This window comes from Zingiber officinale, chromosome 7B, assembly GCF_018446385.1.
Source record: "Zingiber officinale cultivar Zhangliang chromosome 7B, Zo_v1.1, whole genome shotgun sequence".
Lineage (NCBI taxonomy): Eukaryota > Viridiplantae > Streptophyta > Magnoliopsida > Zingiberales > Zingiberaceae > Zingiber > Zingiber officinale.
Window position 1 is genome coordinate 54,052,122 of NC_055999.1, and position 24,430 is coordinate 54,076,551.

The 24,430-nt window shown below is 33.7% G+C and overlaps 1 protein-coding gene across 14 annotated transcripts in view; it reads right to left on the minus strand.

Annotated features, from left to right (window-relative positions):
* Positions 1-22,976, minus strand: part of LOC122005748 (shewanella-like protein phosphatase 1) — a 50,329-nt gene extending 27,353 nt beyond the window's left edge. For 5 of the 14 annotated variants that reach the window (XR_006118493.1, XR_006118494.1, XR_006118495.1 and 2 more), the window contains exons 1-4: positions 22,600-22,971; positions 15,182-15,282; positions 14,418-14,531; positions 2,039-2,248 (exon numbers count right to left, since the gene is read on the minus strand). Coding sequence is in view for 2 of the 14 variants with exons in the window: in XM_042560930.1 (XP_042416864.1) it covers positions 2,039-2,248; positions 14,418-14,531; positions 15,182-15,282; positions 22,600-22,756 (582 nt within the window). In the remaining 12 variants the exon portion in view is untranslated. Of the gene's footprint in view, positions 1-2,038; positions 2,249-14,417; positions 14,532-15,181; positions 15,283-22,599 lie in introns of all 14 variants that reach the window. The other 9 variants (XR_006118485.1, XR_006118488.1, XR_006118487.1 and 6 more) reach the window with 5 other exon arrangements.
* Between the last annotated feature and the right edge of the window lie 1,454 nt (positions 22,977-24,430).

The window sequence follows — 24,430 nt, forward strand, 5'->3', positions numbered from 1 at the left end:
TGATCGACTTAATGACTGGTTGAAATATATTTAGCAGATAGTCGATAACTTTATGACATCCTGGCGAACTTGTCGGGAAATATTCTCTCAAAGCCTCTTCAGTTACAGCGATACACCTTTTGAATATTTCATCAAGGGCCCAAGTTATAAACGACAAAGGAGGTACATCTGGAATAGAAAAAAATTCCTCGGAAGATCACGTAGGTTATGTGAGGTAGTATAAAAAAGAGAATCCTCTCCACTGGCAAGGTAAAACACCAACATTTGCATCTGAAGCCCTACTTTCCTACAGTTTCCGTTACTGTTTTTCTTCCACTTTCCAAGAGAGGAGACTGACTTAAACGTAGAAGGGTCTAGCCAGAGATTCCCACCCTGTACTTAGGTCACTAACACTTTGTTGGCTCGTCTAACTGTGGGCAAGATCATTGAAGAATTCCCTTCAGATCTCGAGAAGCTTCTTATTCGCGGAACAATCATTCATCGGAGCCAGCGTCCCATCTCATCGCTTTCAGACAGAATCAGGATAAATGCTTGGTTGTGGTTGTTGTTGTTCCGCTACTTTCTATCGACAACATGGAAACAAAATTCTATAACCTATCACTACAACTTTTGTGCATGTATAATTTTATAATCAATTATTAATATTACTATTAACAAACCCTAGCATAATATTACAATGACATGCTTTGTGATATTAGGGATGAAAGAGATCTATCTACATTACTCACCTTTTCAGTCAAATTAAGTTAATTAACTATGAATCACAAACTTTATAGAGATTGGAGTATTTTGATGACTACTATAAAAAAACCAAAGTATAGAAAAAATTCCATCTAACACAACTTATCATGGCCACTTGGAAAATTATGACTACTATAAAAAGAACCAAAGTAGAGATAAAATTTAGATCTAACACAACTCATCATATCCACTTAGTATTCAACTACATGATTGTTATCCTTATATTAAAATTTGTGCAATACTACGTAACTATTAATTTCTAATCTATTATTTCATTTGTATTTCATTAGTTTTCTTTAGTCTTCCTCTAATCCTTACAACTTACCTAACTAGAGAATTCATCATTTTACTTGAACATGCCCATATCAACTTAATTTGTGTTTTCCCACTTTACCATCTATTACGCCGAGTTACCAACTAGAGAAGGAAACATTTAGGAAAAGAAAAATAGTAGGGAGAAATCTCATTGGAAAACAATTTGGAAATATTTTCCTAGTTTTTGTTTCCTTGAGAGAAAAGTTTATGTAAAAAATTTATATATATATGTCAAAAATAGATTTGAAAAGAAAAAAATAAGATAGAATTTGAGCTAAAAGTGAATTTTCACTTGAATGAAAGCAATATAGAGACAATTGAACAAACAAACTCTAATCATTTTTTCCTCCCTTTTTCCCCTATAAGAAACAAAGAAAAAGTACTGCCAAAAGATTTTTTGTCACCTTATTTCCATCAGTATTCCTTCCCTTGTAATAAACACACCCTTAGAAAATTACTCCTGATTATTCTAAGATAGTAGTATTTTTTTTTTCACTTTCCTAGTAATTTCACAAAACCATCTCTTTCTTATTCCTTCTTATTTTCGTCCTTGTTGTTTCTTGGTTATCCAACATTTTAATCTATGTAATACCACAGTCCATGTTGTTTCTTATAAACCTTAAGGGCATATAAAAATTCATGCTAAGCACTTCAATCCATTAGTAAGTATCAAATTTAGTATAAAAGAAGTTTTAACAAAGTACAGAAATATATGGACAATGTTATTCGTAAATGTTCAGGTGTTTGCTTACAAGTATGTGCATTACTACATATAGGAAGACACCTGTGTGGATTCATGAAGTCATAAGAGTCCATCTACTTATATTTATGATAATTAGATTTATGAATCAAAAAGAGTACAAAATTTACTACAAACATTAAAAAGCATCCAACTAATTAAAAATTATTAGATTTTAATGGATTCAAGTTCATGTAATACAAGCAAGCACATACTTTTCTTAAAGAAACTACTTGTATATACCTTTACAAAATTCCAAGGGGTCCAAAGACTACCGGATATCCTTCTCTCTTTCCACTGGTTAGTAGCGCTGTTCCAACCGATAAAGGCATCATCCCAGTTGCCTTCATATTCATCCAAGTAGTCTACAAAGTCTATACACTCATCAAATGCTCCTAGATCAACATATCTGAAATCACCCTCTATATTCATTGTTTCATGATTTCCATTAACCTATTAGACAACAGACATATAGCATCTCAAAATTAAATATATAACTGTATTTGAACTGACACACAAAGTATTAACTTTTCAAGAGCATTTGCTAACTATAAAACAATTTTTAGTTTAATATAAAGACAATAAAGAACACAAGCAAATAAATTGATAAATACTACTCATGTTCATGTTACAAAGCTTAATAGATATCCATGAAAATTTCTAAACAATTGCCACAATATATCAAGTTGAAGGTTTAAGCAATTGAAAAAAGAAAATAAATTGTTACTATTTGAGAGCATACAGATGTGGCTCCAAGAAATGTAAAATGGAAGAAAATATGTTCAAGCTTATGATTGTATGGATGCATTAGAATCAATTAGAGTCAGATTGTGAAGAATAGAAGCAACAAATAATTTTAAAAAATTTATTTACAAGCCCTAGGTATTACTCTTGATATAATCTTAGAGTTAAATTGCAAGATAGAATCCACGTACCCAGCTCCAAATAGTTCCAACTCACAACTTGTTCTTGTAGGTCACACACAATGTTATATATATAGTCATAGAAACATTAAAAAAAAGCATATACTGTTGTGGGTGAGATGATGCTATATGGCTGAATATGGCTGAACAAGAAATTTCTATGATCTGTATTATACTCATTTCTATAAATTAAATTAATAAGAAATGGGCAACCTAGTGAATCACCCATTTCTATGACTGTACGGGGGCGCTGGGGGCGAGCGAATCGTCTTTTGCCACATAAAACACGAGTTACAGTAATGAAAAAGCAGGAACTAAGAAAGTGTATGAAGAATTTTGTATGTTTGAGAACGTAATCCAATGGACTCATGTAATAAGGAATACAAGATGCTGCATGTTACACGCTATACAGAATCATTTCCTTCCAGAAAATTCAAAACAGTGTTACATCAGGTAAACACTATCACCAAAGACCCCACTTCTTACTCCCCCTAAGAACCACAAAATCAAGATGATTAATTAAGATATCAAAGCAGAGTAGATAGGAAAACTCTCACTCTCATAAAATGTATCGTAGTTAGTCATCATGATTATAGGTACTGATGATTCAGCTTCATCTGTTCATTAGTCCTTGACATCTTGGAGAACAAGGAAACCATTAGATTAACTTTAACATTGACTTTGATTTATAACCAGGTTTCCAGGTAATAGAACCTGTAGTAGGAGCCTAAGGTTCGCTGCAGTAAATCAAGAGTGAATTGTTTAGAAATAATACTAAAACAGAAAACAACCATGCCATATCATAGAGTTAATAAGTATATGGGAACAGAATTGGTGTCATATGGGATCCTTATCATTTTGGTATTATGTCAAAGCTTATGTATAGGAGGGGGCTAATCATTATCCTTTAATCAAATACAATATAGTTGTATCCCTCTCAACATGGTACCAAAGAACACCAATCCTAAATTAGGGTTTCTTCCTCAATCCCCTTAGTGTATGCTGTTATTTTCATGTGGAAGTGCTTCCTTCCTCCCCTATACTCTCATCTCCATCCCTCCTTTTCTCTCAACATACAAACTAAGGCTGCGGGTTATTTCAAATCTTCATCATCCTCACCTCTCTGCTCCTGCCTCCACTCCCTCCCATGCTCCATGCCCTCCTTTATTTGTTCACTCCTCTAAATTAGGATTAACAAATCCCCAAAGTTAAGCTGAAGGTCAAAAAAAGAAAAATGATGTGTTGCAAGTGCGACTATGTGACTACCAGATCTAGCAGCTCTACATCGTTTGTGTCTTCATTTGTATCACCAAAATGCTATTGTCGTGCTCTACTCCTACAACTTTTGTATGGCTTGTCTTATAGAGTTTCCCACTAATTTCACCAAGGCATTTCTCCAAGACATGAGATCTTTCACCTCACTAAGATCCTCCCATCCACACTTCATCAGCTCTATCCCAACAAGATCTGCAGAACTGCTAAATCATCTTCGCCAAGATGAATGTAGTTAACTAGTTAGATGTGCTTATATTTTTTATAATTTGTTGTTGTATAATTTTAACAACTTTTTACCAAACCACGAAGCTAAGTTTCCTTAAATACCCAAATCACGCATCCAACTTTCAAAATGATCAAATCACATACCCTATCCCCATTTGCCCCTCCTCATTTACCCCAATCGATTGCTACACTAGGGTAATTTTTTTTATTTTTTATTTTTTTAAATAGACAGATTTTTTTTTAAAAAAAAAACCTATTTATACTCAAAAAAAAAAAAAAATCACTACTCTCAATATATTGTGTCGAATTTATGTTTAGGGGCATGGATATAATCAGGAGAACCAGACGAATATATAGGACCTGGTTAATGTCATTTCGAGCTCTCTAGGTCTATCAATCAAAATCACTGCTCTCAATATATTATGTCAAATTTATGTTTGAGAGCATGGATACAATCAGGAGAATTAGACGAACATATAGAACATGGTTACATGTCATTCCGAGCTCTCTAGGTCCATCAGTCAGAATGACATCTAACTAAGTCGTATGTGTTCTATCCTTTATTATATTCATGCTCTCAAATATAAATTTGGCACAATATATTGAGAGCGGTGATTTTTTTAACATGAATTAGATTTTTCGAACACATCTATGTTCAAAAATCAATGCTCTCAATATAGTGTGTCAAATTGATATTTGGTGGTATAGATATAATTAGAAAAACTAGACGAACACATAGAACCTATTTCATATCATTCTAAACTTTCTAGGTTCATCTATTGATTTTGATCAAAATCGATCAAAATCGGCTGATGGAATGACATAGAACCAGATTCTATATGTTTCTCTAGTTCTCTAGATTATATGCAATGCCCTCAAACAACAATTTGGCACACTATATTGGGCGTAATGATTTTTTTAACACAAATGTGTCCAAAATATCTAATTCATGTTAAAAAAACCACTGCTCTATATAAAGGGCAGCCCAGTGCACGAAACTCCTGTCATGCGGGGTCCCGAGGAAGGATCCATTGTACGCAGCCTTACCCTGCTTTTTGCAAGAGGTTGTTTCCCGGATTCGAACCCGTGACCTTTTGGTCACATGGTAACAATTTTACCGTTACGCCACTGCTCTCTATATATTATGTCAAATTAATGTTTGAATGTATAGATATAATCATAAGAACTAAATAAACACATAGGACCTGGTTCCATATCATTCTGAGCTCTATACGCCCACCAACAGATTTTGGCCGGAACTGATTAAAACTGGCCAATGGACCTAGAGTTCGAAATGACATGAAATTAGGTTCTATGTGTTCATTTAGTTAACTTGATTATATCCATGCCCTCAAATATCAATTTGGTATAATATATCGAGCGTTGATTTTTTTAACAAGAATGTGTCTGAAAAATCCAATTCGTATTAAAAAAAAATCACTGCTCTCGATATATTGTGCCAAATTAATATTTGAGAGAATTAATATAATCAAGAGAATTAGACAAACGTAGAGGACCTGGTTTCATATCATTCTAAGCTCTCTAAATCATTAACCATTTTTTGTCAATTTCGGCCTAAATTGAATGGACCTAGAGAGCTCAAACCAGGTCTTATGTGTTCGTCTAGTTCTTCTGATTATATTCATACCCTCAAACATCAATTTAGCACACTATATTGGGAGCAATGATTTTTTTAATTCAAATCGGATTTTTTTAGCAATCGATTAAAGTTATTTCTATAATCATGAACAGTAATTTTAATCGATTGCCGTAAAAAGTATATTTTTTAAAAAAATGATTAAAAATTCAATTCGTATTTAAAAATTCACTACTTTCAATATATTATATCAAATTGATATTTGAGGGCATAGATATAATTAGGAGAACTAGACGAACACATAAGACCTAGTTCCATGTTATTCCGAGCTCTTAGCTGATGGACCTAGAGAGCTCGGAATGACATAAAATTAGGTTCTATATGTTCGTCTAATTCTCCTGATTATATCCATAAAAACATCAATTTGACAAAATATATTGAGAGTAAAAATTTTTTAATATGAATAGATCTTTAAAAAAAAATTGTCTATTTAAAAAAAAATTATCATAGTAGCAATTGATTGGGGTAAATAAGGAGGGGTACACTTGGTATAGGTACATGAGTTGATCATTTTGAAAGTTGGGTACGTAATTTGGATATTTAGGAAACTTAACTACGTGGTTCAGTAAAAAAACTGTAATTTTAATGCAATTGCGGTCTTACTAGGCTTATATTTGGAGTAAGCAAATTAAGTAGAAAGAGATTATAGGATTAAAATTTATTTGAGTTAACCATGACATTATTTAATGCAGGTTAAAATGTGTTAAGTATTGACACACATAGTATCAAAATTGTACTACTAGAATTATAAGAACAGTAGTTTAATCCTTAGATGAAAGATTTAAAATATGTCTTTTACCATCTTCTTCTTAAATCTTTCTCTCTTCTCTTCTACCTCATGATGAAATTCTGTCATGTTTCCAATATCACCATCATTTTTCATTTTTTATATGTTATTTAGCATATTGTTTGTATCATTTAAGATACAATTATCAATTATTTATGGTATCAGGCTTTTACTCCATCTATCTCACTAACATTACATGTTAGAGTAAAATTATCGAAAACTTAGTCTCTTGCAATCAATTCTCCCTTCCCAAATTAGTTGTTAAAATCCAAATCTCATTTTTGTTTACAACACTTTATCAATCTTTATTAGTTGAAATCTAAAAGATAGCGTAGTAGCGCAAATAAGACCAATGTCTCAGTCAATGATCTCATGGAGATGTGTCTTAGCCGATGATTTCATAAGAAAGAATATTTTTCATATATATGACACTCTTTAATAGGCTTTATAATAATTAGTCTATTAAACATAGACTAGTGTGCTAGTATTGGTCGAGTGGCCGCTAGGGTTATGGCGTGGTGGATAGACCTCCAAGTTCGGATCCCAAGAATCTAAGGGTCGAGACTCAACTGCAGTGAATTGCAGGGGATTTTTCGTCCAATAGATAATGGGTGAAAGTGGATCATCTTGATAGATTACCACGAGCACCTCCCGATTTACCCTGATAACTGATGGAAAACTTTCATGGGTCGGATCTCAAGAATAATCGATTCAAAGAACTATATAACTAATGTGAACTATAGTATTGGTCAAGTAGAAATAAATTATAAGAAATATTTAGCCACTTATGAAATTAAATAAAAATAGTATTTCAAATTCTAAACTGATTTTTTTAATGGATCTATTCTATTTTAAATAGTTCAGCTTTATTCAAGGTTTAAAATTTTGAACCGTGCTAGAATTTAAGTTACAATATGATTTTGATATCGTATCGATAAAGTTGCAATACTTTTTTAAATATAAATTATATTAATTAAAAAATACTTTAATTAATATTAGATCGCTATAGGTGTTTATTATTGAGTTATATTTGAATTGTCAAATGTTGAGTTTAAATTTTGATATTATCTCATGAAATATTTGATATTTATTGAGTAAAAGTCGATTTAGGATTAATTTAATATGGATTTATTTTGATCGGTTTACAATTAAACCAAATTTATATATAGAATAATTTAATTCATTAGTATTATATTTTATATAATTAGAAATTATATTATATTTAATTTTTTTATCTTTCACTAGTAGTAGTCTTCCACGGATCCTGATTATTGAGGTTTGGCAAGCTCGCACAATTTGTTGTTGCGAATATGTGGCTCAAATCTCATATTACACAGATCCTTAAATTCCTCCCATTGAATATGATGTCAATCACATTCTAGTTCGATGAACCATAATTGGCCATCTCCCTCAAGATGGAAACAGGTTAGGCGAACATTTTCTTCCTCCGGAATGCGTTGATGGCGAAAAAAATGGTCACATCTATTAAGTCATCCCAAAGAATCAGGTTGACCATCATAACGTGGGAAATCCAGTTTCAAATACTGTGGTATATATGAGGATCCCTCCTCATAGCCACGGTACCCTTTCGAGCGGTGCCCTTTGGGTCAAGATGGTTGCTGCTCCCTTCGCCTCGATGGTTATTATGCGAGAGTATTTTAGAGAAGTCTTTGAACAATTCCTCAACGTGGATAAGCTATTGTCATTTTATATCGGCAACTTTGTCCTCCTGGTAAATTTTGAGAAAAGCATCAAAGTAGTATTGAAATGCTTGTGAGTCACCCATTACAACGAGCTCTGATACCAATTTGTTATGACCCTTGAATATGGATCACGTATCAATTTGTTATGACCCTTGGATATGGATTGCGTAATGGGACAGTTTATCGGCTGATCAGCGGAATTAATCTTTATTTTCTTGGTTTTATGACGTTGACGGCCTATGGTAGTAAGGAGTATTTAAGGTTCGTTGGGATTAGATAACCTCTCAATCTAGGGGTTTGATTTCCTTTTGTAAACTCAATCATAATCTTTATTACATTATTCCAACAATTTAAATACAACTAGTGACATTCCTTCCCGACGAAGGAAGAAAACACTGAATAAAAAAAAATTATTCTTACTAAAAATAAAAGATACTAGCCTTAATTCTATTGAAAATAAAAAATATTCGACTTGTTGTGAGAAGCAAGGGTAGATAAGTCTTTTTATCTTTTGTTAATAAGTTGATGCTTAAGGTTGTGTGGCTATATAAGCATATGTAATTCTCCTGAAATATGATGAATATTAAAAACTCTTTATTTCAACATGGTATCAGAGCAAAGTTCCGATCCCTAACCCTAACCCTAACCGTCGGCGCATCTTCTTTCTCTTTGCCCTAGCGCCGACCAAGCTTCCTCTTCCTTTCTTCATCGCGATCTCCTGGCGCAGAACGAGCTTTCTTCCCTTGTCTCTGCCACGTGCAGATCTTCTTCCCGAAGGTGCCCACAAAAGTTATACCCCAAGTTGTGTTAGACTCTTCTCTTAGCAAGTTAAACATGTTTGATATATATGTTCAACTTGAGGGGGAGTGTTGTGAGAAGCAAGGGTAGATAAGTCTTTTTATCTTTTGTTAATAAGTTGATACTTAGGGTTGTGTGGCTATATAAGCATATGTAATTCTCCTGAAATATGATGAATATTAAAAACTCTTTATTTCAACACGACTCAAATAAACAATTACTATAATTGAATCCATTCTCTTGATATGCACTCTTCTTTCTAAATGTGTGTATCTCTTATATTTGATTAGACCCAGATTCTCTTTTGCTGCATGGGTTTGGTTTATTCACGATCCATAACATTATTCCCTCCCTGAAAAACGAGTTTATCCACAAACATGAATGATAGCTACTGTGTCTTCCCATGAAGAGGGATAAGCCCCCCCCCCCCCCAATGAACCAGAATTTGGAAGAGGCCACGGTGTCAGCGGTAGTCGAGAATAGCCTAAGGAGAGGGAATGTAATCTTCCTAATGTATGGGTGGAAGAGTGAGGAAGCTAGGGATGCTGCCGTAACATTTCTTCAAAGTGGACACATGAAAAACCGAGTGGAGCTTTATATGGCCTGGCAATTGGAACTTGTAAGCAATGTGGCCCACAAGGCCAATGATTTTAAAAGGCCCATAAAAGCGAGGAGAAAGTTTCAAACGGTTCTTGGACGTCAAACTTACTTAGCGATAAGACTTAAGCTTTAATAACATCATATCTCCTATCTCAAGCTATACCTCCCAATGGGATGAATCATATTGAAGTTTCATGTGATTTTAGGCAGCAAGTTGCTCTCGTAGATTCTTCATAAGTTGTTTCCGAGTGAGCTCCTGATCTACTGATTTAATACAAGCAGCACCAGTCAAATATGATAATAGGCGAGGAGGTGATCGCCCATACACGACCTCGAGGGGGTGGCCTTGAGGGATGTGTGATAGCCAGTGTTGTAATAAAATTCTACCCAAGAGATCTAATATATCCCTTTTTTTTAGAAATTCTCCCATTAAACAATGCAAATACATCTCGATTATCCAGTTCACGCCTTCGATTTGGCCATTCGATTACAAATGGTAAGCGGGCAAGAAATAAAGTTGTGTTCTATTGAGGCGAAATAGCTCCTTCTAGAAGGAACTAGTGAAGGTTGCATCAACGATTGTTTTGGGATACCGTGAAGCTTAAAAATATTATCAAAGAAAACTTTAGCCACCTTCACAACCATGTATGGGTGTGATAAAGGGATGAAATGAATATACTTAAAGAAGTGATCCACGACCACAAACAATATAGTTTTACCTTAAAATAGAGGCAATCCATCAATAAAATCCATGGAAATGTCAAACCACACTTGTTGGTGAGGAGCGGTCCAGGGTTGTAATAATCTTGTTGGTTTCAAATGCTCCACTTTGTTGCATTGGCAAACTAGACATTCTCGTACAAATGTGTGAACCTACTATTTCATCCTGGGCCAATATAAATTTCGTGTAATTCGATATAACGTCTTCTGATGTCCTGCGTGAAACTCATTATGTATCATGGCTAGTATTCTAGAAGTGAGAGATGCAGCAGGGAGATAGATTTTGTCTTTGAAGAATAAAAGTCCATCCTTGTATTCCATGCGACCTTTGCCTTGTTGTGGCATATGAATAGCTGCTGAATTTCTGGGAAAGTGGAGTATTTAGATCACCACTGTTAAGTTCAATTTGGGCATGAAGATGGCAGTCAATTGTCCATTATTGTTATCATGACATGAAAGTGCATCCGGTTTTACATTGTTTCGGCTTGCTCGATATTCGATGAGAAAGTCAAAACCCAGAAGATTACTAATCAAGTGTTGTTGAGGTGAGGTGGTAATCCGCTATTCCAATAAAAATTTAAGACTGTAATGGTCAGTTCGACCAAGAACTTGTGTCCCCAAAGATGAGCATGCCAATGACATATAGCTTTAGCCAATCCGATAAACTTTTTCTCATAGGTAGGGAGCTTCTTGTGTTGTTGGGCCAAAGGACGACTGAAAAAGGCGATGGGGCGTTCTTCTTGCTACAAAATTGCATTGACACCCATATCTGAGGCATCCCAATCCACCACAAATGGCTTCGAGAAATCGGGCAAAGCAAGTACCATTGTGGAAGTGAAGGCGATTTTTAACTTTTGGAAAGCCAATTCCGTTGCCTCATTTCCCATTCAAAGAGTTCCTTCGCAAGAGGCCAGTTAGAGGGGGCGCCAACACTCCGTAACCTTGGACGAGTGGAGGCACAAAGAGTAGTGGGTTGCGACCAATGGAGGACTACTTCAATTTTGCCATTATCTACGGCTACTCTGAACGAGAAATGATATGATCAAGATAGGTGATTTCTGTTCGAGCAAATAAGCATTTAGATTTTTTTAGGAAGAGGTGTTGTTGTTGTAATATCTCAAAAACCAACTGCAAATGGTGGAGATGTTCCTCCCAAGAAGCATTGTAAATAAGTATATGATCAAAGAAGACAAGCACAAATTTCTTTAGAAAAGCGCCAAAGATATTATGCATAAGAGCTTGAAAAGTCGAGGGGGCATTTGTGAGACCAAAAGGCATTCTACGAACTATGATGGGTGCAAAAAGACATCATAGGAATGCTGGCTGGTTCCATTCAGATTTGGGGATATTCGGATCTAGGGTCTAGCTTAGTAAAATAAAGAGATCCATGTAATTCGTCAAGCAATTCATCGATCACAGGAATAGGAAACTTATCCTTGATCGTCTTCTCGTTGAGAGCTCTATAATCCACACAAAGGCGCCATGTGTCGTCTACTTTTTTCACCAATAAAATCGGCGAAGAGAAAGGTGATGTGCTTTGTCTAATCAAGTCCTTGTCAATCATATCGCTGCATTGACGCTCGATTTCATCTTTCTGCGTGTGGGGGCATCTATAAGGGCACACCACGATGGGGTTGGTGCCTTGTTCAAGTATATTTTTGGGCCGGCATATGTGGAAAGGTGGGAGGCAGCTGGGTTCCTCAAAAATTAAAGCATACTTTTCTAAAATCTATCGTAGTGTTTTTTCATGAACTTTTGATAGGGTAATAGTTGCGAGGGAGGCTACTTCTACTATTAGAGTAACACCCGATCCTTGTAAATCAATGGTGTTTCCGGTTTGTTGAAAGCTCATGCGCATCCGGGAGAAATCCTAAAGGATGAGACCAAGGGTGCGAAGCCAATTTACTCCCAACATTGCTCCAATGTCTCCCAATGGTAGAATGAAAAATTCAACATTAAATTTGTGATCACCCAAATGGATTAAGACATTGTAGCAAACCAAAGGCATTGTAGTCATCGCCCATTAGTTATTGCCACCCAGAGAGCAAGGCGTTTTCCATTAGGTAAGCCCAAGATGGATGCAAGTACTAAAGTTAGAAAGCAACAAGTACTTCCCGAGTCGATGAGGACTAGCAAAGGGGTGTGGTTAATTCGTCCCTAAATCTGTATGGTTTAAGGAGCACGGATGCTTAGGAGTCACTCATTACGACGAGCTCTGATAACAATTTGTTAAGACCCTTGAATATGGATCGCATAATCTTTGTTTTTTTGGTTTTACGACCTTGACGGCCTATAGTCGGGAGAACTTGAGGCTCGTTGGGATTAGAGAACCTCTCAATCTACGGGTTTGATTTCTTTTTGTAAACTCAATCATAATCTTTATCACATTATTTCAGAAATTTAAATACAACTCCTTCTCGACGAAGGAAGAAAATAACCACAGAATAAGAAAGGTTTATTCTTCCTAAAAATAAAAGATACTAGACTTAATTCTATTGAAATAAAAGATATTCGACTCAAATAAACAATTACTATAGCTGAAGCAATTTTCTTGATATGCACCCTTCTTTCTAAATCTGTCGTTTCTCTTGTATTTGATGGGCTCTAGATTCTCTTTTGTTCATGGGCTTGGCCGCGGTCTATAACACCATCCTTAACAGATATTTTTTTCTCTTTGTTTACCTTCTTATTTGAATGGAGGGGAAAAAATTACAGAATGAAAGAGGGAAAATTTAATAAGAGGAAAATTAATGGATGGAAGAGGGAAAAAATTAATAAGAAAAACAATTAATAGTGGAAAGGAATTACAATCTAAAAAATATAAATTTCAATCTAAAATTAAAAATTAAAAGAAAACAGTAAAAAAAAATTACGACAACCTCTGTGACGGCCTCACGGTGGTAATAGTGGTGTCGGTGTCGATTGGCGTGGAATGGTACATTTTGCCCATGCCAACTAGGACAACACAATATTTAATTCCTTGATTTTATTTACATTAAATGTGTTAGTCTCTCTTCTAGTATCCTCTTCCTGTCAAATAGAACTCAAAAGATTACTTGGTCTTCTACTTGCCTCCTGGTGTAATATCAACTCTCTCCCTCATATTAAATCTACATTATGCAAGTAGATATTTAACTCGAATCTATTGCTTTTTAATTTTTCACAATTTATCACTTCATCTCACAACTAACGGTATCCTTTGGTATATTCAATTAGAAGGGAGTTATGGAAGAAATTATTCCAATTCTTTTGAGCACAACTTAGTCCAAGTCTTTTTCAAAATTGTCATCAACTTTAATTCGATGTCACATCATCATGCTTCTCAATATATACTAGTATTACAGCTTCATTTTCATCTAGTGTCTTATCAGTTTTATTTCTTGTGAACTTTTTTTGTATAACAAGTTGGGCATTCATCAATATGTATGTTCCAGCTTAAGGAAAAGAGTCAGTCTTATACTTTAGGAATTAAGGCTTTGTCCTACGGAGTATTTAGTCATTGGATATTAGATTAAGATTCTATCTATATGGTTGACATGTTTCTCTTTTAATCGACACAAAACAATTTTAGGTCTCTCAACTTAACAAAGACTCAGCTAACATATTTGGATATATCAAATGATAAGAACATTCTAGATAAATTCTTCGGACTTAAAAAGCATGAAATTAAAAAATAATAATAAAAAAAAAGTGAAAGGCCAATTTGAATATGAGAACACAAAGCAATAATCAAACTATCAAATAAGCAAATCGAAAATATAACTCTCTTTCCGCTTTATGCACCTTTTAGAGTAAAATTAATGCTTGGAAGTTATCCTTTTTATCAATTGATTTGACAAGTCATTTGTAATCTTACTGAGATGGTGTGTGATTGCAAACTTAAAATCCTATAAAACAGGATGAAAATAAATTTCTAATACAAATTAACCCAGACCTGAAAGACTGCACCACCAGTTAACTTTGCCTGAGCATCAAGTGATCTCAGCAAGGACAGGATTGCAATTTCACCATCTCCACGATCAAGTATATCGCCCAGTTGAACTACTACCTACAAATTAAAAAGAAAATAAAAAGTACTGCTTCATATCTAATTTGGACATATCATAAAAAGGAAATTTCTGATCGCAGACAATGTCAAAGATATACAGACTTTAATCACATTTGGAAGGATAATTTTAATCATCCTCCCAAAGGTCCAATTTGTCAGCTGAATGATAACCATTTTTAAGATCTTCACTTCACTATCAACTATCCTTTGTGTTAAGCACAATGCATAGTTCTATTTATGTGTAAGATGCAGAACTGATATATTTGGTCTACATTTAAACAATTCTGTGTAGAGAATTATGTTGTAGAAAGAAAAGAACTTTTACTAGAGGATTAAATTATGAAAGCAATGAGTATGTTTCTAGGAAGTGAAGGTGAGTGTGAAAAATACAGAGATTGAGATGTAATAGGATCACCAGAACAAGTCAATCAAAATATTGGTCAAAGAATAAGTATAGATATTTCTACTGAAATTAAGTTGACAATTTTTGAAATTGATGGATATAGATCTGAATGTGACTAGGATTGTTATTTCACAAATGTTATTCAAGATTAGAAATACAAATATGCAAATGGTTCTAGTACAACCTATTCTTCCAATTCAAATATCCAAAAACTACATTAGAAAATTTGAAAAAATAGGTGGCTTACTGTTTCCCCTCCTATCCATAAATCTTGGCCATCAGAGCTCAAGACTCCTGCCATTTGTAGAGCACATCGTGTTTTTGAAAGATCCCCATGTAAATCACCAACTGAAATGCAAATATCAAATGTTGACACATTCTTGAAAGAAATTCTGCAGAACAGGTTTAATGTTCTCTAATTAAGAAGGCTGATTTACCAACAGAAGTCCCTAGAATTTTAAAGTCACAAAAGTGCTCCCTCTTTTTTTCAAATGGTATAAATCTTATTTCAAAACTAATTAATAGTGACCTAGTGAAAATAACTTTAACTTTTAAAGAAACCTAGCTAATTAAGAATCATTAAAGCAGTTATAATTGAGTCAAAACTAAAATTTGGCATTTCTGAGTTAAGAGGGATGAAATATTATATCGCTACTTAAAAGGAGAAACATTACAGCATAGTTATAGGACTTATAATACCATATTAACTAACTACCTAATGTTGAACTAACACTATTTAACATATAACTAATAATTACTAATCATTTGACACACTATCTCTAATGCTAGGTACTGTTGGCGTTCATCTTGTACATAAATAGAAAAATACGTCACAAAGAAAACAAAATAAAATTGGGTGAAACACTTGATTATGAGGATGAAATGATACTAATGGAGCAGTATGAAGATGCAAGGCTCTGGATTGATCTTCAATAAGTCGATAAACTACCAATGTTGATGGCATCTTCAGAAGAGTGATTTAGAAAATGAAAATGTTGATGTTCTTCAAAGGATAATATAATTTTCTTCTTTTCTCCTCTAGGTTAAGATATCACGGGTTTCTTTATTTTGCAATGAGGAAATAACTTATGAGAGGTCGGATAGTGAAATAGATAAATTTGGAATCCAAATTATGCTTTTGACTTGAGAATTTAATATTGGAGGGTAACTATGACCAGGTAAAGTCACAATAATACTTTGAGAAAGGTAAATGTCAAAGATAAAAAAAAAACTGTAAAATAGAAAGAGGATACTAGAAGAGCGAGAAAGATAAATCTAACCTTTTTGAGATAAAAATTTGAAAAACAAAGATTACATTAGGTTTCAATAATCTACTTTGAGAGAGGAGAAATACCAAAGAGAAGGCTAATTTGTAAGTCATCTTACTCCATGAGAAAGAAATACCAGAGATAATAGGCAATAACTAATGTGACGCCCCACTTTAATGTTACATTGTGAGTTACAAGTTATTGAAAGATTTTTATAGATGAGTGAGCTTTCGGTTCACTCATCTAAGTGGAGCATGGCTATTGGTATAGAGTGCAAACCTAATTTAAGACATGGGAAGATGTTGGAAAGGGCTATATGCATGATGTTGTAACCACTATTAGACCTCACATGTTGTTGATTAGGTATGACCGTGAGCAATTCTATTAGTTGAACTTTCAACCTTGACAAGAACATCAATCCTTAAGTGGGAAGCCTTAAGACCCCACTTTAATCTTCATTATGAGTTATGAATTAATAAAGGAGTTTTATAAGTTTAAATGAGTGAGCAACTATTAACTTAGCTTTTAAACATTTTCATCCAGTGGTTAAGCCTAACAATTTGTTTCATATAAGTGAGGAGTGCCAACTAAACTTATTGAAATTGCAACTCAAGGGCACAAAGTCCCCACCAATACGAGGCCCCAGGGAAGGGTGATCACATTGGGTCTATTGTAAAAATACAAGTGAGATTATGGCTTAATCATTTGCTCTATGCAGAAAAAAATGCTTAGAAGAGGTTGAATTGTTGGTCATTTGCTCTAAGAAAGAGAGATATTGGAAGCAATCAATAATAGCTAATCTTGTCTTAAATCATGCACACGAGACAAATGAAAAAATAAAAATGATGGTAAAATTTGAATCCAGGATACATGCGTTAAAGCGGAGAATGGAAAATTATAAACATTATAAATAATAAATCATTATAGATCTATCACCTTTTCATTTTCATCTCCTTTTTTGAATTTGTATCTTTTTTATAGAACCAACACTTCCCTTTTTAATCCACACATCTCAATTCTTACATCTCCCTACATTTTAACTTGCTACTTGTCTTTGAAACAACCCTCTTTTTATAGAAAACAATGATGCTATCTTTTTATCTTATAAACCAAAGCATACAAGCTTGCTTGGCAATGTCAAAAACTTTTTATGTTAGTGAAATGCTATTTGTAATAGGAGAATCTTTCTTTTATCTACCAGCATTTGAGGGGTATTTTGAAAAATCAAAAGTATATAGGAAAAAAAAAGAAACTTTTCCTTATAAAAATTAATATTTATATAAACAAAATATATTACTAATTACTGAAATAAAGTTCCTTCAAATTAATAAAGGTATACTCAATTAAGAATGTATATTATATTCTACTTATATTCAAGCTTAGATTGAAATAGAGTAAATTTAATTATGTATAGAACAAACTTAAATTAAGCTTGAATTTGACAAAAAAAAAATAATGAGATTTTGCGTTTACTTAATTACATAAATAGGCAAAACAATAGAAGAAACATCTCATTATTAAAGAATTGGAAAAGAAACAAGTACACTTATAAATGTTAAAATGCATTATTTCATGGAGATAAAAACATGTAAATTAATAATAATAGTTATCTCAATAATTGCATTCTTAAACAAATATTTGATAATACAAGAAATCGAAGAGACATTCTATTAAGAATAGAATGAAAGCAAAAAATATGAATTGTAATGAATCAAAAGGAACCATGATGAACCAAGGAACAGTGTCAAATACATCTAATTCAATTAGGTTTACAAAAAAATCAGTTACATAATAACATTCAAGGTTTAGAATTTCGAGTAATGTTGAAGTTTCGGTTCACAACTGGAACGATATGGTTTTGATACCGTATCATAATGTGCAGATACGATTGACACTTTTTTAAATATAAAATATATTAATTAATAATATTTGATTATTAAAAATAATTACTATTGAGTTATATTTGAGATGTTGAATGTTGAGTTTAAGTTTTGATATTATTTAGTGAGATGTTTGGTGTTTATCGGATCTTTTGCAACAACTATTTGATGATGTATAAATTTAACATCTATATTTTTATCATTATTGCACATAATTAAATAGTCATAATTACAATTTTATTGCAAAGGCATCAAATCCAAAAACTTGCATTTATAATAGTGATGAAGAATTAATTTATAATGGTGATGAAGATTGATCTTCAATTTCAAGCTTATTGTTGTATGAGATATTGCATTTATAATGGTCATGAAGATTGATCTTTGTTTTCGATATCTTTAAATATATTTGAATGATTTTAGGCATTGATTATGTTACATTTATGCGAAAACTTTAAATTATTCATGAAGTAATGTAATTTTTGTATTTTGAGAATATGTAAAAATGTTGTCTAAATTTTAATAATTGTATAATAAACCGTAGTTACACTTGCTATGTTATATGAAGCTAAATGTTGGGACTCAAGCATATGGGCAGAAGATGAGAGTTGCAGAGATGAGGATGTTAAGATGGATGTGTGGACATACAAGAATGGACAGGATAAGAAATGAGAGCATTAGAGAGAAAGTCGGAGTTGAATCTATTGAGGGAAAACTCCGAGAAACACGTTTAAGATGATATGGGCATGTACTTAGACGACCAATAAATACTCCAGTTAGGCGATGTGAAATTATGACAAACACGCATATCAAACGAGGAAGAGGAAGACTAAAAAAGACTTTGTTAGCAACAATAAACAAGATTAAATTTATTTAAGTATAGATGATGATATAGTAGGAGGTAGAGCTCAATGGTGTAAAAGGATCCATATAGCCGACCCCACCTAGTGGGATAAGGCTTGGTTGTTGTTGTTGTATAATAAAAGGATAAGAGGATGATGACTTTGATTTATTTATATTATATATATACAATGTTTCTAGGATGAATAAGCTTTTATATGTTTTCAAACGTTGAACAAATTAGATAAAAGTAATAAATATATTTCTCTCTTTTTAAAAAATGAAATAACCAAGGTTCAAATTCTCAAGTCATGCCAAAGTTTTGATAGTTGATTGTAACGATACTATTTCAGTATTATTGCAATGTTTCGATGTATAGTGCCAGTAATGGATTGGAGTTGAAGAAGAAAGGAGATGAAACATACGAAGGAAATATTGGTGCCAAGTATAGTTTTAAATCTTGCACTATGACAAGCAAAACAATCGAAACATATCATTTTGATAAATTACGAAAACTCAATATGACGTAGCATAGACAGTGTCTCCTTCCTTTGCTTCATGTCCTTCCTCGTTCAGCCTCCAATCTATCATTGGCATCATGCATCAGAGTTCGGCACCACACTAGAATATTTTTCTAGTCAAAGATCAAAACATGGCACCACTCATGATTTTAAACTTGGTGTCGAATGGTATTGAGTTTCGGTGATTTACAAGAATAATACGTTCTGACCATTTCGTCGGCACGGTATGAAATTTCAAAACCATGCTTCGATCATGTTAAATATTTTTGTTAGCATAATATTGTAATCATCATCATATAAACACACTACTGTGTTTGAACATGTGCAAGAAACATCGATAATCAAGTGTCATCTATTCACTCCACCCCCCACCCCTTCTAGCTAAGTCATTCAAATCCAAAGATATCCTTATAGGTCATGGGCTAAACAAGTGGCAATAGAAAAAGGGTGTTCTAGCAGAGGGGAAGAGGAGGTGGCCATAGAAGTTGTGAGGTTGCCAATGGCATAGGGAGGTGACACCTCAAAGTAAGAGGCAACAGAAACACATGTTCTATGTTATATTAGGCCATGACATGAAAAAGCTAAACTCGAGTAATAAGATAAAGGACTATATTTTAACCAACATCAAGTGCCAAGTGATAAATATAGCACACACTATTTTAGGGCAAAGAAGAGAAAAAGCTTGTGATTTATGACAAGATGAAGAAGTGGGAAGCACATTAAAGAATTCGAGTTTACAATGCAATGGAGAAGGTAAAATTATGATTTTATGACAATAATAGTAAGGTAATGCATATTGTTTACTCTATGGTGATTAAAGAAATCAACCTAGGACAAAAGAGAATTCATGTTCTAACACAAACTTAAGAGAGATGAAATATTGTATTGATATTTAAAAGAGATCCAATATATCATATTTATAGAACTTAACCATATCACCTTATAACCAAATACCTAATATGGAACTAACCTATTCAATATATAACTAATTACTACCAATAACTCCTACACCAGAAAATATGTTCTGATTAATTTCCAAAAAAATGGCACTGAAGTTAATCCAAACAATGTGACTCTCAAGGTAATTTGACAAGGTATAATATGAAACCTGATTAAGAAATAGGCACAAAGGAAGATTTCAGAAATGGTAATGAAGTATTATTCAACAGTAACTCAAGACATCAGGCCAGCTTACTCAAATAGAGAAGTATTAGAACATGCAGATCAAACATGAGTACTGGAAGAAGTTTTTAAGACACTGATTTACCAATAAGCATCCATGACTTTTCCAACAATAGGACTGATGTGAATCCAAAGAGAAAAATATCTCAAGAACCCACAACGAATGAAAGAAGAAAGAAAGAAAGAACTAAATCAATAAGATTGATGAAAAGAACTTCGACCCAATACTTAGGAAAGCATGAACCTTGGTATAGAAGATGGTAGACGCCACAACCTTGGGATGGAGGTTGATAAGGCTATGTTTACTCCAGAGTGTGGATGAGGAAAGGAAAAGAATCAACGATAGAAAGTTATCTTTGGAGGAAGAGAAAAGAAAGGGTGAAGAAATCTTTTCCTTTACACACTTGTTTACCTTGATAGAGGAAGGTGAATACTTATGATGTAATTTTGTAAATAAAAAAGGGTGCATGCGTCATTTTTTTTTGTACATAGTATAATTTTGTGAGTTAAAAAGGCTACATGCGTCATTTTTTTTTGTATATGGTGTAATTTTGTGAATGCAAAAGGGGTACATGCGTCATTTTTTTTTCCATCCACTGCTTTCCGTCCGATTTTGAGGTGATCGATTTTGGCTTTAAAATTATCCGCTGATGGATTGCGTTACTTTTCCTTCGGAAAATTTTAATGAAGTAAACGACGGAAACTTTTCCACCGGAAACGTTTCCTTAATTTTGCTTTCCACTCTCCCAAGTAAACAGAGCGTAAGTCTTCGAACGCCGCAAGGAAATGCATTGATAAGTTCTAATTCAATGAAGAACCAACAAGTGAGAGTCTCAACGTGCTTTAGATTGAAAAATATGTCAAAGATACATGTGTGGTCGTCACCCCCTTTATTTATAGCTATAAGGTGATCAAAAAACCCTAAAAGGCCAAAAAAAAGCCCATTTAGTAAAGGTCTATGTAGACTAGTTAGCCATTTTAAGCTTATGGTTTTATTACAACCCAAATAAAAGTAGAAATTGAGTCTAAATTAAGCCTACATATCACTACTACATAGACATGAGACTTAAGTGCAAATTAAGCTCATCTAAGGCTTGAATTAGGTTGACTATGCCGAATGACTTGCTCTTGGTCAAACCTTCTTCAATGGTAGCTTTGGCATTCACATCTTCAATTAGTACATTAAGTGCTTCCTTCATCTTTCTAGCCTTAGCCCTTGTAATTGGGCCTCCATTGATGGATAATGGATCATCATTAACATCTAGAGTGGGTTGACCATGATCCATATCGTTAGCTTGTTGCTCTCTTTCTTTGATTCCATCAAGGACCCCCAATGAAAGGTCTTCAGTATGGAGCTAAAAGAGCCAGATAAGCAAGTTCTCATTCACAAATAAAGTAACAAGTGAAGCTGTAATAGCATTTCTAAGGCGATATTGCCAGATTCTAGGCAAGGACTGTAGCCTACATGACATGCCAAAGGAGCTAACAAAGATGATTCATGCAAAAAGCAAGATAAAATCCACATATGGGGGCCTCAACATAAATGGGATGGCGTCCAGTTGAAGGGCTTTACTATGACTTTCATCATCATTACCCATGTCTGTTGTTTAACAAAGGAGATATGTATTGTTGTTGGGCTGCAGTGTCATGAATTTTTCCAACACTTGCACAAGCTGTTTGTGTCCATCCATCTCATCTACCTCACAATTAATGGGAAAAAAATGGCAAAGCTATTTGTATAAGCCACGAACTACAAGTGATTCAACAAAACAAAAGACTGAAAATGAATCAAAAGCTGTTAGTAAAAAAGGAAATGAAATCTAGAGTGGCTCAGAAAAATAACTAACTTCGTTGAAACAAAATGCGACCCTACGACATCACATCTGAGTTGCATATACAAGAAATAGTAAATTCCGTATGACCGAAAGATCAGCAGGGTGATATGATTTGAATCCAGGAAATAACTAATTAATTTACCAGCAACTATCCTACGACCTGGCGCGGAGACAAAACTAGGAGGATTGCCGGTGACTGCGATTGGCCTGAGGCTGGCACTGACATAGGAACAGCAGAAAGAAAGTTTCCGGCACTTGAGAGGAGGAAGGGATATGGAGTTCAAGGAAAGGGCAGCCATGCCTCCACCCCGCCTCTCAAGTTGGATCGCTTAGGTTTTGTGTCCGCTGGGTAAAATGCATGGGAAAATTTAACAACGCTTCTCAGCCAAGCGCTTAGGGACGAGGCGAGGTGAGGTCCAAACCGCTTGATGATTCATGACCTCAAGCTCTTTGACTAGACTTCCAATCGGAGCAGAACCAGCAAGTTCTTCTTAATGCGACGAAGATAACTGATATATTTTTATTTGGGTTAATGACTACTCAATCGAGAAAAACAGATAAACAAATTTTTCATGGTATTTGTGTAGCGGATATGTAATAAGATATTTTATACTAATTGAGAATTAATTCTACAATTTATTAGAATAATTATTTCTGTAGATACCATGTTAATATGTGGAGGCGTGTTAATTGCTATTAAATTAATTAACTAGGTCAGTAATATTGAACATGAAGCACTCAATCTAGCCTTGTAAAAATTGTTGGCTGGATAAATTAAGAGGTGCTCATAATTAACAGTCTAAAAATTTAATATCCATTAATTACACATCAAATATTAATAGCTACTAAAGACAAATGATAAAGAACACATCAACATTTTACTCAAGAGTTTTTTTTATTTGGAATCAAACTAACGATCGATTCTTTCTCGGCATGGAATATCTTTTACATTCAAAAGAGTGTTATCTCTCTCAAATTTAAAGTGAACATACCTTTTTATTTTCTTTATGAGCTAAAATAGATTGTGCAAGACTTATCTCTACATAAATTATAATATATAGTCTTCTTAAATCTTTGAGTGTTATAATTAATCCACATACTTATAGAAGTATTGTTACAGCCTCATAATACGTCATAATCACACAACTTAATATTATTAGTGCAATCAACTTTTAGTTATGATTAAGTTCGAGTTGACTCAAGTTGAGTTTCGATATTTGATCAATATCTTTGATATTTAAGTAAGACATTGAGTAAGTTAAGACTAACTGGATACTTGACAATTGATCATTAATATGTTTGATGGTTGAGAGTGAGATGTCAAATCAAAGGAGAGGTTATTGGAGAGGAAGAATATTGGTGCAATTGACCTCATGTTAAAATTGACCAAGATTAGTTTGAGTTTTAATGGTTGAATAAGTAGATTAAGGTCGACCTGATACTTGATAATAGAGAAATCCAAATAGGTCATGATTAATCAAACACTTGACAGTAAAAATTTAATAGAAAGTTGACAAGAAAATAGTCAAAGTGGGCCACAGTTGATAAGATATTTAAGAATTGAAAATCCAACAGGAAATTGGCAAGTGAGCAAAGTTTAATTGGATCATGATTAATCGGACACTTGACATGTGAGTAAAGTTCTAACAAGTCATGGAGAACTAGATGTTAAATGTGCGAGTGAAATCCTAATGGGTCATGGAGGACCATATATTAGGCATAAATAGAAAGTTCAAATAAATCAAGGAAGATCGAATGTTTGGCAATGGTGAAGTTTTGAAGGATCAAAGTTGATTGGATATTGGGTATATAAGACGGGAAGTCCAGACAGATTAAGAAAAATCATATGTTTAGTAGTGATAAAGTCCTAACAAGTTAAGATTGATCGAATACTATGTAAGAGAAATTCTATTAGATTGAGATTAATCATGAGTTAGTGGTTTAAAGTAGTTTGCAATGTGATCAAATTGACT